Source organism: Gekko japonicus, unplaced genomic scaffold (genome assembly GCF_001447785.1).
Source record: "Gekko japonicus isolate JY-2015 unplaced genomic scaffold, Gekko_japonicus_V1.1 scaffold621, whole genome shotgun sequence".
Classification (NCBI taxonomy): domain Eukaryota; kingdom Metazoa; phylum Chordata; class Lepidosauria; order Squamata; family Gekkonidae; genus Gekko; species Gekko japonicus.
The window spans coordinates 525,630-542,828 of NW_015173692.1; the positions used below are offsets into that span (position 1 = coordinate 525,630).

Genomic DNA, 17,199 nt, shown 5'->3' on the forward strand with positions numbered 1-17,199 from the left:
CACCTTTATTCTTCCTAGGACAGTGTGCCATGAAGTAGGGTGTCTGCGCAAAATGGAGAATTCAAGGAAAAAAACATTCTTGCATAGAGATGTAAAATTTCTGGAAATTTTGAAACTATTTGGGGGGGGGGGAACTGTCGAAATTTTCTGGGTTTTTTTTTAAGGCGAAAACAGAAATTTGGGGGAAGGTTTTAGTCCAGTTGAGTGTCACATGCAGCTGGTGCTTATCCTGATTAGTAACTTAAATAATGTGTGTGCGTGTTCATCTGTATGGATATTTTTCATGCAACAAAGCTTTGTTCCAGTGTAGGAGATTATAACTCTGTGCACACGTTGTGGGAAGAGGGGTCAGTAGAACAGGTCCCTCCTCTTAGTAATGTGGCTGCAAAGCATAAAGTCAGGCAACTTTTCAGAAACTTTTCTTCTCTAATAAATTTATCATCAGCAGTGCAGAAAAAGTTTAACCACAGCAGTTCTCTTCAACAGCACTTTGTGGAAACTAGGCGGTAGCCATCACCCCATTGATGAATACTTTTTTTAACCTTCCTGTGTTTTGGTCATATGTAATCCCTAATGGGTAAAAAGTGTATAAAACTTTTTCTTCTAGCCTTTGCCACATCAAAATCTCTGTATTCTCTTACAGTAAAGAGACTTCTTAGTCTTTGATGTTTCCCATATGTGCCCGATTTCCTATTGTACTTTAGAATTGAAAATTTCATCAAAGAGCATTGTGATCCATTTTCCCTCTTTCTTGTTAACTGAGGGCTAATGAAAACACTGCAAGGGTTTGAAGGAAAGGTCTGGATTTCAACATTGTAAAAACTCATTTAACAATGTAATAGCTATTTTATGTAAAGAAAATACAGAAATGTTTTCCATACCTCCAGAAGAAACTGAGGATTTTGGAAAAAGAGAGATGGGGAAGAAGCACATAAATTAGGCACTGGAAATTAACATAGGAAGTTACTACAGATTATAGGTACCATGTTTCTTTAGTTTTACTCATGGACTATATGTAATATTATGAGATACATTTTTCATGAAGTTGAAATCATCGACACTATTCAGACAGGTTTGGTCTTGATGAATATATACCTGGCTTGTTATCATAAGTTCCCTCCCTCCTCCCTTTGCATACTGTGCAGTTTAAGGCTTCCCAGACCAGGAAGTTTTTAGTCTAACAAACCAGGTTTTGTGCTTGTCACAAACGTAGCCTTAGTTAGAGAGGTCATGCAGGTTTTGTTAAGACCAATTTCATTATGGCCTATATTACTGCAATTATTAGGAAATATTTGTTTACTGGGGGGGGTTGTTTGTTTTTTAGCAAACAAAGGATAGTTAAAAATATGTACCAATTACTCCGGTTTGTTGTAAGCTGAACATAACATGCTCTGTTGGTTGCCTCTTCAAGTAAATGCAGTTGGGGGGCGGTAGGAACAGGTCAATTCCTCTTGTACACTGCAAACCACTTGTGGAATATTTTCTAGAGCAGTGAGTGGGGCTGCTGTTGCAGGAGCTTGGGAATCTTGCTACATATGTGGAATTTACTGTTCACCCTTTGGACTGTGTCTCTAGTCTGTTCTTTATGTTTATCTCTGGATATTAACATGCCAAAATACTTTATATTATCTATTTCTTTTTTAAAATTTACATGATGGTAAAAAATCATTGTTTGTTACTCAGATCTAAAGCATAAACTGTAATCTGTAGTGTAAACAATGCTTTGTATGTTTTTCCCCCAATAAGTATTTTTGTGTGTGTGTACTTTTAGTCTGAAATGGAAATATCTTTGAAGTCTATATAGTTTTTCTGTAAATGCGAAGTCCTTGGAAGATTAATCTTCTAAACCATTATCTAAAAAACTTTGTCACCATAGCCAAGTTGGCACCCACACGTAACAGAATGTGCCGTATCTCCCATATGTGGTTCCAGGTTTGTTGACAAATGAGACTTTTCTGGCCAGTTTGCTGTGCACTTCTCTAAAAGTTTGTAGTAATTTCATTGTATTGCAAATGGCCAGATGTTTATAGCCGCCTCCTGCGTTTAGCCTGCTAGTGGAAAGGCTGAGGGGAGAAGATACATCGTGCAAGTCCAGGACTGGAGAATGGGAGGGTGGCATGCATTATAACTCCAGGCACATATTTTGTATTCTTGTGATATTAGTGTGTGTCTATTAACTGCCGTCAAGTCACTTACGATGACCCTATGAGAATTAGCTCCAGGGGTCATTTCATAGAAAAAGAGGTGTAGGAACTCATTAGCATAACTTATTTGTATATGCCACACCCCCTGACAACTCCGGAAGTGTGTCAGAAGGCAACACCCACCGCTCAGGCTCCACTGGACTGTTTTGGATTGCTAGCTATTGGGGGGGGCATGCACATCTCTCCTTGCAGAGGAGGGAGCGCTTGTACCTGAATAAAACTTGGTCTTAAAGTTGCCACTGGACTGTTTTGGACCGGGGGGCCGGAGGGAGCTCTGCAACTTACCTGGCTGCTTCTTGCTCTGACTGAGGGCTGCTGGGAGCAGGGGGTGGGGCTTGTTGCATGTGCCTGCCCCCTGGGCTCTTTACTGCTGGAGCTCCGCTCCTGTGTGCTCCTGCAGGAAATTACTCCTGATTAGCTCTAAACATGAGATTCGGGGGGGGGAGAATACTTGGCTTTATATGAAGCACAGACCATATTTAATAATTTTCTCATATATATTTTTAAAAATTAAATTTTGGCAATGTGCAAAATGTTGCTGAAGTATCTTATTTTTGCACTTTGATAAGCAGATGTTGCTGTTCTAATGGCCTACTTTATCAATGGCTGTAGCACTACAAAAGAAAATATTTAGGAAAATGTGTTGCAACTGTTATGTATTAATGGTTTAAAGGGTTTTAATTTCTGTCAGATATGTGCAACTGCAAACAAGATAGTAGCTTTAGTATTATGCTTTATGCTGTCCAGTGAATTTCTTTCCAGCATCTACAATCAGATCACTACTTCTCTAATTGTGCCACAAAGGCACAGTTGCAGCAGTCACCGTGACTTTCAGTAGTGTACATGCAAGTCTACAAATACGTTGATCCAAGAATTAACCAAATTAGTTCTGTTGTCCCTACTTTTTCTAACACTGATTAGAAAAGATAGCCAGAACAGACTGTACAAGTATGAACCAGCTATTATATGGAAGAGCTGTATCAGCTAAGTGTTAGCTAGGAGGTTTGATACTGAAATGCCACCTTAGTAGGAAGGGGCGAGGGCTTAGCAATTTTGTGTTTCCTCTGCCCTCCTTGTGCAGTGTGAAGCTAATAATGCTGGCCTGCTCTTCAGGGCTGCCACTTGTGAATCTTTTTGGACTCTTGACATGCACTATACAAAAGCTTAGTATTTGGTTTATTTTCAGCATAATCCTATGAAGATTTATTCCAGGCTACATCCACTGAAATCCATGTGTAATGCTTAGAGGCTTAGACTAGGACTGGGGAGACCTTAGTCTCTACTGTATGTCTTCACTGAGTGACCTTCAGTTGGTCACACAGCCTAACCTATTTTGGGATTGTAGCATAAAATGGAGGAGGGGTGAGCCATCTATGCCAGCCTGAACTCCTTGGAACAAAGGCAGGATAACAACATAATAGGTGATACAAACACTATGGGAAGATATAGGGAAGAGAGAGAACAGAGAGAGAGAAGAAGAGATTGGATTTATACCCTGCCTTTCACTTGGAGTCTCAGAGCAGTTTAGATGCTGCAGTGCCATAAAAAATATATGTATCTCACCTGCACTTATGTAGAAGTGCCATTGTTGTGAACCATCTACACTACATGCAGGCTGTATATGTGCACACTGTGACTTCCATGACCACAGTATTGCCTTGTTAACCTACTGAAATTGCAGCTGTCACAGATGCAGCTATGACATGGACCTACCAGTTCACACAAACATTAGTCTTGGTCATGAGTCCAGTGGTAGTCTCATGTGGACCTGAGGCTCTCACACTGAGGTTGCTGGTAGCTGTGAACTGACCATGTAGGCAGTGCTTAATGAACCCATCCAGTTTACCTTTCTTAGGAGATTACCATGTACATAACTACTTTGCTTTCTTTCTGAGCAGATAGTAAGGTCTGAAGTCTGTTCCTCATTAAGATGGAACCGGGTAGCAAAGTAGTGATGAAGGCAGGATTGAGAGTTCATTGTTGTTCAGTTGCACAGTTGAGTCCGACTCTTCACGATCCCATGAACCACATCATGCCAGGCCCTCCTGTCTTCTGCCGTCCTCCGGAGTTTGCTTAATTTCATGTTCGTTGCATCAGTATCACTGTCTAACCATCTCATCCTTTGCCATCCCCTTCTTCTTTGACCTTCAGTCTTTCCCAGTGTCAGGGTCTTCTCCAATGAGTGCTCCCTTCTCATTGGGTGGCCAAGGTATCTGAGCTTCAGCTTCACTATCTGGCCTTCCAGGGAACAGTCAGGGTTGATTTCTTTTACGATTGACTGATTTGATCTCCTTGCAGTCCAAGGGTCTCTCAAGAGTCTTCTCCAGCACCATAATTAGAGTTCATTAAAATGGAGCAAAATGTCACAGGTTTTGTGTGTGCCAATTCCAAAGTAGCAACAGATAAAAGATGGAAGTGGCTAGTCTGCAGACAACATCCAAAAACAAAAATAGTGTCATGTGTTTTTGTTAGGACTAACCAAAAAGTATGACAGTGTTTTGAGTTTTCTAGAATTTAGTCAACCTGGATGCTAAGTATTAAAAAGGAGGGTGGAGAAACATAAGATGTCTCAGGTCATAGACTTTGCTCAGGTTGGTCTTTGCCATCATGCCCCTCCCCTGGACCAAAAGTGTAGCCAAATGTGAAGAGTTCTAAAGAATTTAACAGCTGGCATACTTGTGTTGCGGTATTTCTGTTGGTCCTGACTTTTATATGGTAGAGTGCTGTCAGGTTATTTGAACTTTCCATTCCAGTTATAAATATGAGCAGTTGAACGAGAAAGCCTGTGACAATATTACACTGTCACTAAAGCAGTCTAACTTGGTCTGCTCTCTACCCTGCTGTGACAAAATATGGCAGGTGATCAGCTCTTTTAATAATATATACTTAATTTAAAATTAGGCATTATTCTATTCTATAATTCTCAGAATCTGTTATTTGCAGCTCGTTCTCTGTAAATGTCATTCATATTAATAATCTTTTTGTTTCAATTTCTTCAAAAATCCAGAAGCAACCAACTTAACAAGATTCTAAAATATATCATGAGCAGCAGAAGTGAGTTTTTATGCTTTGTTTTTTAGACTGCTCTGGCACATCTGGAGTCTCTTGCAATTGATGTTGAACAGGCTCATCCACCAGCTAGTAAAGAGAGTATAGATTGTCTGCCACAAATTATTATAACAGAAGATCACAATGGTAAGGCATTGGTATTTCATTAAGTATTCAGATTAAATATAATATTAAAATAACGTGATAATGTGCTATCCTGAGCTTCGGTACCTCTCCTAGGAACATAATGTGACTAGTAGTTCGTTAGAAATGATTTAGTTTCAAAGTTTTATTTTGAAAGACTTATTTAGTTTGGCATCCTTTAAGATCTAATTTTTAAAAAATTGAATGCTGATAACATGTATTGTTTTCTTAAGCTGTAGGTCAGGAGCAGTGTTGTGCTATCTGTTGCAGTGAGTACATCAAAGAAGAAATTGTAACGGAGCTTCCGTGTCATCACTTTTTTCATAAACCCTGTATAACACTTTGGTTACAAAAGGTATGTTCGTTGCTTTTGTGATAAGTTACCATAATTCAGTACTCAAGATTTCTGAAATACATTGACATTACTCCCAGCTTTGCAAGTGGGCATGGCTTTAAATTCTTTGCAAAGTGGCAAATAAGCATACAGTAATAATTTCTTTGCATAATGTTAGATCCATGTTGGCCTCGATTCAAACCAATTTAAATGTTTTAACCACATTTGCATGAATTTTATCCACTTTCTGTTTGCCTGAATATGTTCAGTGCCAACAGGGCTACTTATGCTTAATTCCTTTTCAAGCACTTAGCTGACTAGAGATATAATTGCTCCCATGTTTAAAGATAATGCCTACAGCATAGCTTTGTTGCCAAACGTTGAAGTCTCATTGAGAGAAATATAAAACTAAATTTAGTGTTTCATGCTTTGGAGCGTAATGAACAAGCCACAGACTTGTCCGTTCCCTAATATGCAGCTTCCATTTCCTGTTTATCACTAACCATAGTTTGCAAAAAATGTCTGAATTGGCAAGCTGTAGTTGTTGTGAGAGGAGGAAATAAGCCTTGAAATAACATAGGCTTGTTTGTGAGATGAAGGGCAATTAAAATCCTCAAATTACCCTGCATGGGGAGGGGGGGCAACATTAAGATGACAGATGGGCTGGGGAACAGGTTGAGCTTTGGGGCTCAAATCACAACCTTTTAGTCATGCTGTCAAGAGAGGCAGTATGGATTGATTTTAATATCTCTTTGTGGAGCTGTGGTGGCTCAAGTGGTTAAGACGTTGAACTGCAGGCTGTGGAAGGTCAGTAGTTCAACAGTTCGAGACCCGAGTTGCCACATGACGGAGTGAGCTCCCATCTCTAGTTCCAGCTCCTGCCAACCTAGCAGTTCGAAAGCAAGAAATTGCAAGTAGATAAAGAGGTATCACTTCAGTGGGAAGGTAACAGCGTTCGGTGCGCCTTGGTGTTTAGTCATGCCAGCCACATGACCACGGAAACGTCTTCAGACAGCGCTGGCTCTTCGGCTTTGAAACGGAGATGAGCACCGCAACCCTAGAGTCGGACTCGACTGGCTATCGAGCAAGGGAACCTTTACCTTTTTAAAGTCAGTAATCCCAACATTGTGGTGCTTGGCCAGCACAGGTTTGACAGGAAGCTTTTCACTCCCCCCCCCCCAGTATGTTTGGTCCCAAAAAGGAATAAAGGCCTGGATTGGTTCTTGGAGCCAAGAAGTTAATTCTGTGGGAAGTCATGTCAATCTTCTAGTTTCCTGTGTTCACTTCAAAGGAGAGGAATGTAAAAGTATCTATGTAAGTACAGTTTTTGATAGCATTGCACCTTTCTTTTCCTGACTTGGAAAGCCCAGGCTAGATCTGATCTCATCAGCACAGGCTAATGTTTGGATGGGAGGACCACCAAGGAATACCAGGGTCATGACACAGAGGCAGGCCATGGCAAACCACCTCTGAACTTATCTTGCCTTGAAAATCCTACATGGTCGCCATGTCTGCTGTGACTTGATGGCAAAAACCAACAAAACGCCTTTCTTATTTTGTTTAGTATTCTGCCTTTAGTTAACTCTAAGGAGAGCCAGTTTGGTGTAGTGGTTAAGAGCATGGATTCTAATCTGGGAGAACGGGGTTTGATTCCCCACTCCTCCACATGCAGCTGCTGGTGTGACCTTGGGTCAGTCACAAGTTCTCTCAGAGCTGTTCTCTCAAGGGCAGTTCTCGGGAGAGCTCTCTCAGTCCCACCTACCTCACAGGGTGTCTGTTATGGGGAGGGGAAGAGAAAGGAAATTGTAAGCCACTCTGAGAGTCCTTCAGGTAGTGAAGGGCAGGGTATAAATCCAATCTCTTCTCTTCTTCTTCTGTTTATTTCCAATTTTTTGTGTTACTGAGAGTTATGCTTACTTATTAAAAATCTCTTCCTTTAATGATCTGAAGTTTGTGTGGACTGCTTCTGAGAATCTTTCCCACACAGCTGGCCATTCTTCTATGCAACCAGAATCCAGCCAGGTGCTGACAGGACAGTGCCGGCTGAAAAGGAACCATAAGCTCAGTCCCTCTTGTTCCACCCAAAGCAAGGAAAGCAAGAGAAGTGGGGCCAAGATGGAGGTTATGACAGTGGTTAGCCCACAGTTTAAAACGGGGTTTAGAGGATGAACTGCTAAGCATAAGTTCCTGATTGCAACTTCATGGCAGACTGGTTAATGCTAAATGTACAACAGAAACTGCATGCAAGAGGCGAGGGGGAAAGAGTTAGCATACCCACCATTTGTTTTGTTGCTTGGTTTAGGGGAGAGAGGTGAGAAAGTCTGCTGATATAAATCCCTTCTGTCAGGGGAGATTTTCTGTGGGATTCAAACAGTAATTTTACTGATAACATACACCTTGTAAAGAACATTTTAGTGTAGCAAGCCAGTTAAGCAGGGTAACAAAGTTGAAATCTGCAAGCCTCCTTATACCGTAACTTTACTAAACTCTGCTTATGCTTTTTAATAGCAAAAGTGGAATGGTTACAGACTCTAGCTGGGCTGCTCCCCGCACACACACACACACACACATACCACTGATCTTACTGGTATTGCTTGTCACAGAACTCAAACTTCTTATTAGGCTATTTCTGGTTTTCGTTTGTTTAAAAATGTATTGTTGTGTTTATTTTATAAGCTGTTTCAAGTCCCCACTGGGAAGAAAAGCCAGATAGTAACACTTAATAAATAAACTTTAATGGGGGTTGTTTAATGTCTGTAGTGAACTACCCTCTCCCAAGTGTGATCATGTCAAGTGTCCATATAAATTTCAGTCAGGCAGCCTCACACTTGAAGTCCCCCACTGAAGTATGGCATCTTTTAAGTCTGCTGAACATCCAACGGCATCTGAAATACTCATGGAACATGTATGGGGGGAATGATGCAATCCATATGGACATATTTTTAAAAGCTAATGAATAGAAACTCATGTTAAGATCTTCACAAATGATTTCAGTAATAATAAAGATGCTTTCATACAGCACCAGGGCAATTCAAGTCAAGCCAACTTGGGTAGCTGTTATACTAACCACTTTGAAGGCATTTAGACAGGACTTCACACCACTTTAGTATGCTGTATCAGGGTTTATTTTGTATTAGCAAGAAGACAATATCAGCAGTAAACATGGAGTATATTTAGTATGGAGCACCTTGACCTGAATTGCTGTAGTATAGCATCAATAATAGAATCAGATCCTGGGCAGTAATGAAACTGTATTGTACATAGAACAACTAGTGTATAAATTTGTTGGTGAAATAAAACCAGAAAAATATTGTTTATTAGTGTCTAGTTTTGAGTCCATATGACCTGTGGCCCATCATTTGTTCTAATATAAGGCTATATAAGACACTAAGAACAACAACTCTACAAACACACACATATATACATACACTACCATAGCAGCAATAGTAGATAGTCTGAACCACAATTATAAACCATTTAGGGAATTTAAGATTACTCTTAAGTTCTCACAACTTTCCTTAATGTTTGACTCAGTGAAAATTAGAGGTTTTGTCATGGCATTCACCGGTGGTCCAGGGTGGGGCAGTCTGAACATACAGGAAATAGCTTCTCTCCCCAGCTCCCAGTCTTGGCTCTGCCTGCAGGGCAGTTAGGTGTCACTGGCTGAGCACTGTTTAGAGCTCGGTGATCCCATGGACGAGCAGATATTTTTCCTTTCTTTTTCTTATCTGTTCCTTGGCACTCTCTCTTTTCCCCCTCCTTCTCCCCCCTCCTTTCCTCTGGCACTGTAGGACTTGGCTCATAGAGAGAGAACTGCCACGTGGTGACATGGCCAGCTGAATGGGGCCTTTCACCCCTGTGAGCCCCCCCTTTCAGAGGGGAAGAGCAGGGTGCAGCCGCAGGGACTCCTACTTGGGAGTAGAGGAGTCTGGCTCTAAGGAAGAAAACAGCCGTCAGAGCTGCCGACGGGGGAGATTGCCCAGGCAGGATCCCCCTTTTCTGTCCCCAAAAGAGCAACGGACAGCCGTGGGGACTCCAGCCTTCAGGCTAGGAGCATCCCCAGTCACTTTAAAGGCCCACGAAGCGTTGGCAGCTGCCACAGCAGGAGCACCATCTTCCTCTTCCTGTGGCCCTCAGGCTCTTGGCATGGCGACAGGCTGCCTAGCTGCATGGAAATCCCAACTGTCTTCAAAGTAAGGCAGGCAAACTGGCTTGGGGAGTGAGCAGTGGGGTAGTGTTCCGAGCTCTCCCCCCATGTTTCTTTATAGTTTTTCTATAGTATAAAAAAGGTGGGAAATCATCCCAGAAAATGCAGCGTGGGCGAGCCTTTCAGAGCATGCATCACAGGAGGAGTTGGCCCTTGGCCTAGACCTTCCTTCCTCCCCCTCGCCTCTCTCAGCCCATGTCTCATCCCATGGATCAGAGATGGTAGAAGCCTCTGTCCTGGATCTCTCGGTGGATCATGCTCATTCTGACCTGCTGGCCTGGATCAAGGGGGAGATGCAAAGAGAGAATAAAGCCTCCCTTTCAGAGACTAGCGCCAGCCTTTGAGATTCTTCTAGACCCTCTAACAGGGTTAGGCGTCATTCACCCTCCAGTTCTGGGAAGAGGGGACCTATTTACTTAAGAGCTCAACCATCTGGTGCCCAGATTTGTGACAAGCATGAGTTGTCCTCGGACCATAAGAGTAGATGCACTAAGCTTCAGTTGGCCAAATCAACTGCTGTACACCTTCTCTCCCCCCTCGTCATAAGAAACATAAGGTGGTTCCACCTGTCAAGTATTCCTCTAGAGACCTACGCCCCCTAATGGACCAGGAGTCTGATAATTCTGATTCCTCAGACTCTTCTTCTCCAAGAGAAGAAGAACTATCTGATGAGGAAGATCCCTTAGTAACCACCATACAGATCCATCTCTTTCCACAGGAGGTCTTCCCTAAGATTCTTCCTAAGGTCTTCTGCATCCTATAGCAAGAAAGAAGTAGAGGAGCCGGACCCGTCTCAGCCCTCCAGCTCTAATCCAGAAGCCAAAGGCCAGCCAGCTGTTCCCACTTCTCCTGGGTCACCAATTCCCTTGGAACATTGCAGGGAACAATTCAGGCAGGATTTAAGGTAAGGCATAGGAGTGCTCATCTCCCAGCCCAATGTCAACTGCTGGCTGACACGGAAGATGAGTCATTGCAGGAGCCAGCTTAAATGCAACGGCAGCAGCTACAAAGACTCACAAGGGGAACTCATGGACGTGGACACAACATCTTCCTAAATGCTGAAGCTGCTGATTCTGACGAGACGATTCCTTGATAATTTTGACTCATGGACAGCTTCTTGACAACCCGCTTTCTGAACTCTGTCTCTGGCTTTATTGATTTGGATGCTGTTGCCTGGTAACTCTGACTCCTGGACTGTTATCTGACACTGAGTTCTCTACATCCACCTCCCTGGACTTGCTCAGCTTGTCTGCTGCAGACATTGGAGACGTGCAGCCAAACTCAGGACAGGAGGCACTTCCAATATCAGGCTCTCCCCTTGGGGCTCAAGGCTGCCCCAAGAGTGTTCACAAAGGTGCCGGTCTTGCTTTTCTCAGAACCCAGGGCATTTGCGTGTTTCCATAGCTGGATGACACCCTTATGAAGTCTTCCTCCTTCCAACAGGCAGTGACAGATGTGGAAAGGACTTTCTGTTACCTACAAGATCATGGCTTTGTTATCAACAGGGAGAAGAGCTGTTTGCTCCCCGCCCAGCAGGATCTTCACCTGGGGGTTATCATAGATACCCTTCAGGATCAAGTCTTCCTGTCCCAAGACAGGAGGGAAGACATCCTTTCTCTGATGCAGGAGATCATCCAGCAGTCCTATTTGGAAGTCATGCTTCTGGCAAGACTTCTGGGAATGTTAGTCTCCTGTCAGGACATGATTCCGTGGGCAAGATTCCACGCTCGCCCTCTCCAGAGGCTTATTTTCCCCTTCCAGGACGTGATAGCCCATAAAAGGCACAAATTGATCAAGCTTCCAGACAGTCTCCTTCAGGATTTTCAATAGTGGTTGCACCTATCCAGACTCCTAGAAAGGTCACCTCTTAGCAAACCGAACAGGACACTGCTGACAACGGATGCCAGCCTTCAGGGGTGGTGAGCCCACTCCCACAAGAGAGTGGCTCAGGGACTCTGGTCCCAGGAAGAGAAGAGCACAATTTACTGGAACTCAGGCTGATCAGATGGGGTCTGTTAGCCTTCCAAGATCTCCTAGCCGAAAAGGATGTCCTTGTGTACATGGACAACATGACTGCCAAGTCCTATATCAGTTGCCAGGATGGCACAAAATCCAGCACCCTTCATGCAGAGGCAGTGCAGATATTGCTGTGGGTGGAGACTCCCCTCCAGTCACTCAAAGCTGTCCATGTAGCTGGGACATCCAACACCTTGGTGGACTGGTTCAGCTGGTGGTCTCTGGATCAGTCAGAATGGATGTTGAACAAGGAGACCTTCCTCCCAATCTGCCACAGATTCAGTACCGTAAAGCATAAGAGCTATATCATTGGTGCCCAGATTTGTAACAAGAATGAGGTGTCCTCAGGCCATAGGAGCAGACACTCTAAGCTACGATTGGCCAAATCAACTGCTGTACACCCCCTCCCACCCAACTAATTCAAAGAGTGGTTCAGAGGATCTAAGAGCAGAAGTTGTGTAGATAGCACCATTTTGGCCATGCTGTTCTTGGTTCCAGAACCTAGTGAGGCTATCCTCCAATGAAACATGGCACCTTCCAGTCAGGAAGGTCCTTCTTCATCAAGGGCCCCTCCTCAGCCCCAGATGTTAAGACTCACAGCCTGGAGGTTGAGCTGTTGCATTTTAGGGAGATAGGTTATTTAGACACGGTCATAGACACCTTAGTGCTCTCTAGGAAGGGTTCCACCAATAGGGTCTACAACAATACCTGGCAGGTTTTTCAGTCTTGGTGTTCTGAGAAAGGAGATTCACGGTAAGTGAAACAAACCTTCCAATCTGTTAGGCCTATTATGATGGGAACGTTAGCTAAATTATCTCTGTATTCATTTGACCTTAAACATGAACAGTCCTTCTGCAGCAATTCAACTTCCTCTCCTGAAATCACCAGTCCTGTATCTTCTGTCAAATTGCTACATATTCTACAAAAGTGCTTGAATTTAGCTTTTCCAAATTAGTTCTTCATGTAATCTATGGATTCATAGTGAACATTAAACACAGTATCTACTTAACCTACAGGTATGAGAACCTTCTTAAGGTTTTATAGTCAGGGTTATGCCCTTTGTATTTTTAACTGAAGGCATTTTTGACATTTTGCATCATTTAAGACTGATCTTCAGTATTTGCTGATTCCTTGTGACTTTGACATGACAGCTTTGAAAGCAGTAATGTGAGGATTATATTCTGTTAACTTGTGATTGGCCCTAGTTGCTCATTCCCCACCCCATTCCATGTAGCTCCTACCTCTAAACTGGTGTGAAGCTGGAGTTATGCACTTCCTTTGCAATTAACCATTTTTTCCTTCCCTTTTAGTCAGGAACGTGTCCTGTATGCCGTCACGTGCTTGCACCTGTGCTTCCAGAAACAGCCACTCCTACAGTCACCTTTCTGCCTGATCATGATTCTACTCCTTCAGTCCACAGTACTTCAGGAACACAATAAAATTACCATCTAGAAAGAGAGCTTGCCCATCAGACTTTACTGTAAATTTTTCCTGTTTAATTACAATGTGAATTTGGTTTATATGTAAGTATATATATTTAAAGACACACTTTAAAATATATATTAGTTTAGAAAGGGACTGTATGAACTTTCTAAACAGTTTAGGTTTACTGGGAGAGTTAAAATAATTAGACTGAAAGGTGTCTAAGATTGCACCAGTCTTCTGCAGTAAACATGTTGCTATTAACTAATGTCTAATGCTTCTATTAAATTTGTCTGAAGGAATGATCATTAATGTGGCACTCGTGTTCAAAATGCAACTGCAGTGCAGTTGGAGCTTATGAAAGTTATGCATATAACCTGTTTTACATTATATGATATTTGAGTCTTGGGTTGTTTCCTTTTGTTCCAAAATAGTGCCACTTAATTACTTTGTTCATAGCTCTTTCATATTTGCATCAAATGTGAAAATGTCCTGTGATCACAGCAGTAGAGTACTTTGGTTTCACTGGAAATAAATGGCATAATCAAACCACTTCCCTGTGACTTCAATAATACTGTGTGTGCATGTCTGAGAGAGAGAGAGAGAGAGAGAGGAATGGGCTGGATCCAACCAACTTCTCTGCTGAGGGTCCCCTTTAACTACCCAAAAAAACTATGAGGGATCATGGAACTTGCATGGACAAAAACTATGTAGGATGAGTAAGGGGGTAGGGAAAATTCAGTGAGACTGAGTGAAAAAGTTGACTGGATCCAGTCCAGTGTATCAGATACTTATGCAGTGATTTTATGTAGCTGCTGTGGTCTTTTTTGGGGGGGGGTCACTTTGTCCACTTAGGCACAAGATAAGGAGCCGAAAAAACATATACTGAGAGATGCTCTGATAAAAGTGTGGAGAATGACGAAAGAAAAATTCTATGATAAAATTCCCAGATGGGTTTCCCCTTTGGAAGCCTTCATATTACCAAACCTAATGATGGAAGAGAAAACGGCCACCTATGACAAAATACTTACAAAAGAAAACGAATTGAAAGACTACGAAACACTACAAGCAATAAAGATCAATCTTACAAACTGGGAGAAGCTACAACTAAAATCCAGATTTACGAAAGATAAAACAAGAGGCTTCGAAAAAACAAATACAAATTTAGATAAAATTTGGTTGTCTTCCGCAGATAAATTGATCCAAAAAACATACAACTTCTTACTAGACGACATGTATCAAGTAGAAAAAATAAAACCATGCATGAAGGTCTGGGAAACAGATATAGGAAGAAATATAAGCGTAGAGAAATGGTCAAAAATGTGGAACTCAATGAAATTACTAAGAGCCACATCATATAAAGAAAATGTTTTCAAAATGTTCCATAGGTGGCACTGGACGCCAGAGAAATTACAAAAATGTTATAAGACAGTATCAGGGAACTGCTGGAGATGCGAAAGAAATGTGGGCTGGCAAAACCCAAATTTCTCTGCCCAACACCCTCAAGATTAAGTACAGGGTTTCACCCCAGCCTCATTACTTTGCCCAGCACTGCATAAGCTGTCATCTCCAAGAAATCTTGGCGTCGTGGTAGATAATTCACTGAAGATGTGATCTCAGTGTGCAATGGCAATAAAAAGACAAATGCTGTGCTGGGGATTATTAGGACAGGGATTGAAAACCAATTAGCCAGCATCATAATGCCCCTGTATAAATCTATGGTGCAACCTCATTTGGAATGCTGTGTACAGTTCTGGTCACAATACCTCAGAAAAATACTGTAAAAAAGGGAAATATGAAATGTTATTTTTGTTATATACTGAAAATAAATAAAAATATAAAAAAAAAAAAAAAAGATAAGGAGCCGAGAGGCAAAACCCAAATTTCTCTGCCCAACACCCTCAAGATTAAGTACAGGGTTTCACCCCAGCCTCATTACTTTGCCCAGCACTGCATAAGCTGTCATCTCCAAGAAATCTTGGCGTCGTGGTAGATAATTCACTGAAGATGTGATCTCAGTGTGCAATGGCAATAAAAAGACAAATGCTGTGCTGGGGATTATTAGGACAGGGATTGAAAACCAATTAGCCAGCATCATAATGCCCCTGTATAAATCTATGGTGCAACCTCATTTGGAATGCTGTGTACAGTTCTGGTCACCATACCTCAGAAAAGATATCGCATTGGGAAAGGTGCAGAAAAGGGCAACTAAAATGATTAAAGGGATGGAGCACCTTCCCGATGAAGAAAGGTTAAAGAAGTTAGAGCTTTTTAGCTTGGAGAAACAACGACTGAAGGGTGACATGATAGAGGTTTACAAAATTATGCATGGGATAGAGAACATAGAGAAAGAATTACTTTTCTCCATTTCTTGTAAAAACTCGTGGGCATTCAATGAAATTGGAACAGAAAAGAAGAGAAGCCATGTTGGATCAGGCCAATGGCCTATCTAGTCCAACATTCTCTGTCACATAGTGGCCAAAAAACCCAAAATTAATGAGCACTAGGCTTAGAACAGATAAAAGGAAGTACTTCTTCACTCAAAGGGTAATTTACATGTGGAATTCACTGCTGCGGGAAGTTGTGGCGGCTACAAGCATAAGCTTCAAGAGGGGATTGGATAAACATATGGGACAGAGGTCCATCAGTGACTATTAGCCACAAGGTATAGATGGAACAGTATGTCTGGGGCAGCAATGCTCTGTATTCTTGGCATTTGGGGCAGCAACAGTGGGAGGGCTTCTGGAGTTCTGGCCCTGCTAGTGCACCTCCTGGTGGCACCTAGGTTTTGGCCACAGTGTGACAGAGTGTTGGACTGGATGGGCCACTGGCCTGATCCAATATGGCTTATGTTCTTATCGGGGGGGGGGGGGGATGCAACTGAAGATTAACCTTTAGTTTGAGCAGTTTCAACATGTATACCAAGTACAGTAAAATTCCACTTGGCAGACCAGTCAAAATAAAGAGAGGAAGTTTATTCTGGTGCTGAAAAGCAGCATTAAAGGAAGAAAGATTGTAAAAGGGAATGTTTACTTGTATATAAAAATAACTGTAATACAAATAACATTAAAGGTAAACTCAAAATACAAGATTGAACACTTATAGCTTGTACTTTCCTAGTTGCTAAATATCTGCTTTCACTGAAGTCTCTTCCTTCAGGGTCCAAAGCATGACTGAAGTGAGCCAACATGCAGAAGAAATGAACCATCACTACCATGCTTTCACATTTAAGTCCTTTCCAATAGTAAAACCACATTGTGGGATTGGCTGATCATTGCCACCATTTAGGTTCATATTGGGTATATTTCTGTGCCCTGAACTCCACAACTGGGGGGGGGGGAGGCGCTGTTCCAGGCTTATCCCTTGAAAGAACAGTAGCATGGATCCTACCACTCCACTGAGCAAAGCTTGAAGCCTTTGAAAGAACTTGCCAGAGCTTTAGATTGGGTCCATGCCAATCAATCACTGTCAATGGTTACCTATTCCAGAGCTTTGGCAATGTCCGGCACAATGCTGAGCTCCCAGGCCAAGTGGCTGAATTGCTTCTTTTTACTGCCCTAGCCAAACACAGTTCATATTGTATGCGCATGCACAAAAGGATGAGGGGGAAATGGACTGGGAGAATTGCGTTTGGATCATAATGATAGCTTACCATACTGATGTCCAGTTGTTAGAACCAAGAGATCTGCACCTAATACCAGAAAGCCTAAAGGAGCTGCGTGGTTTAATTCAAGAGAAGCCATTGGACCTTTTTTCAGAGTTGGAATGATCATCAATCACACTATAGTTGAGAATATCAGTAAGAGGGGCACAGAGTATCTTAA

At 42.3% G+C, this 17,199-nt stretch overlaps 1 protein-coding gene across 1 annotated transcript in view; it reads left to right on the plus strand.

The window, feature by feature from the left end:
• The window catches only part of PJA2 (praja ring finger 2, E3 ubiquitin protein ligase), a 43,575-nt gene extending 29,656 nt beyond the window's left edge, over positions 1-13,919 (plus strand). The window contains exons 7-9 of the mRNA XM_015423163.1: positions 5,285-5,399; positions 5,630-5,751; positions 13,264-13,919. Of these exons, the coding sequence (XP_015278649.1) occupies positions 5,285-5,399; positions 5,630-5,751; positions 13,264-13,392 (366 nt within the window). The 3' untranslated portion in view covers positions 13,393-13,919. The remainder of the gene's footprint in view (positions 1-5,284; positions 5,400-5,629; positions 5,752-13,263) is intronic.
• Positions 13,920-17,199: the final 3,280 nt, after the last annotated feature.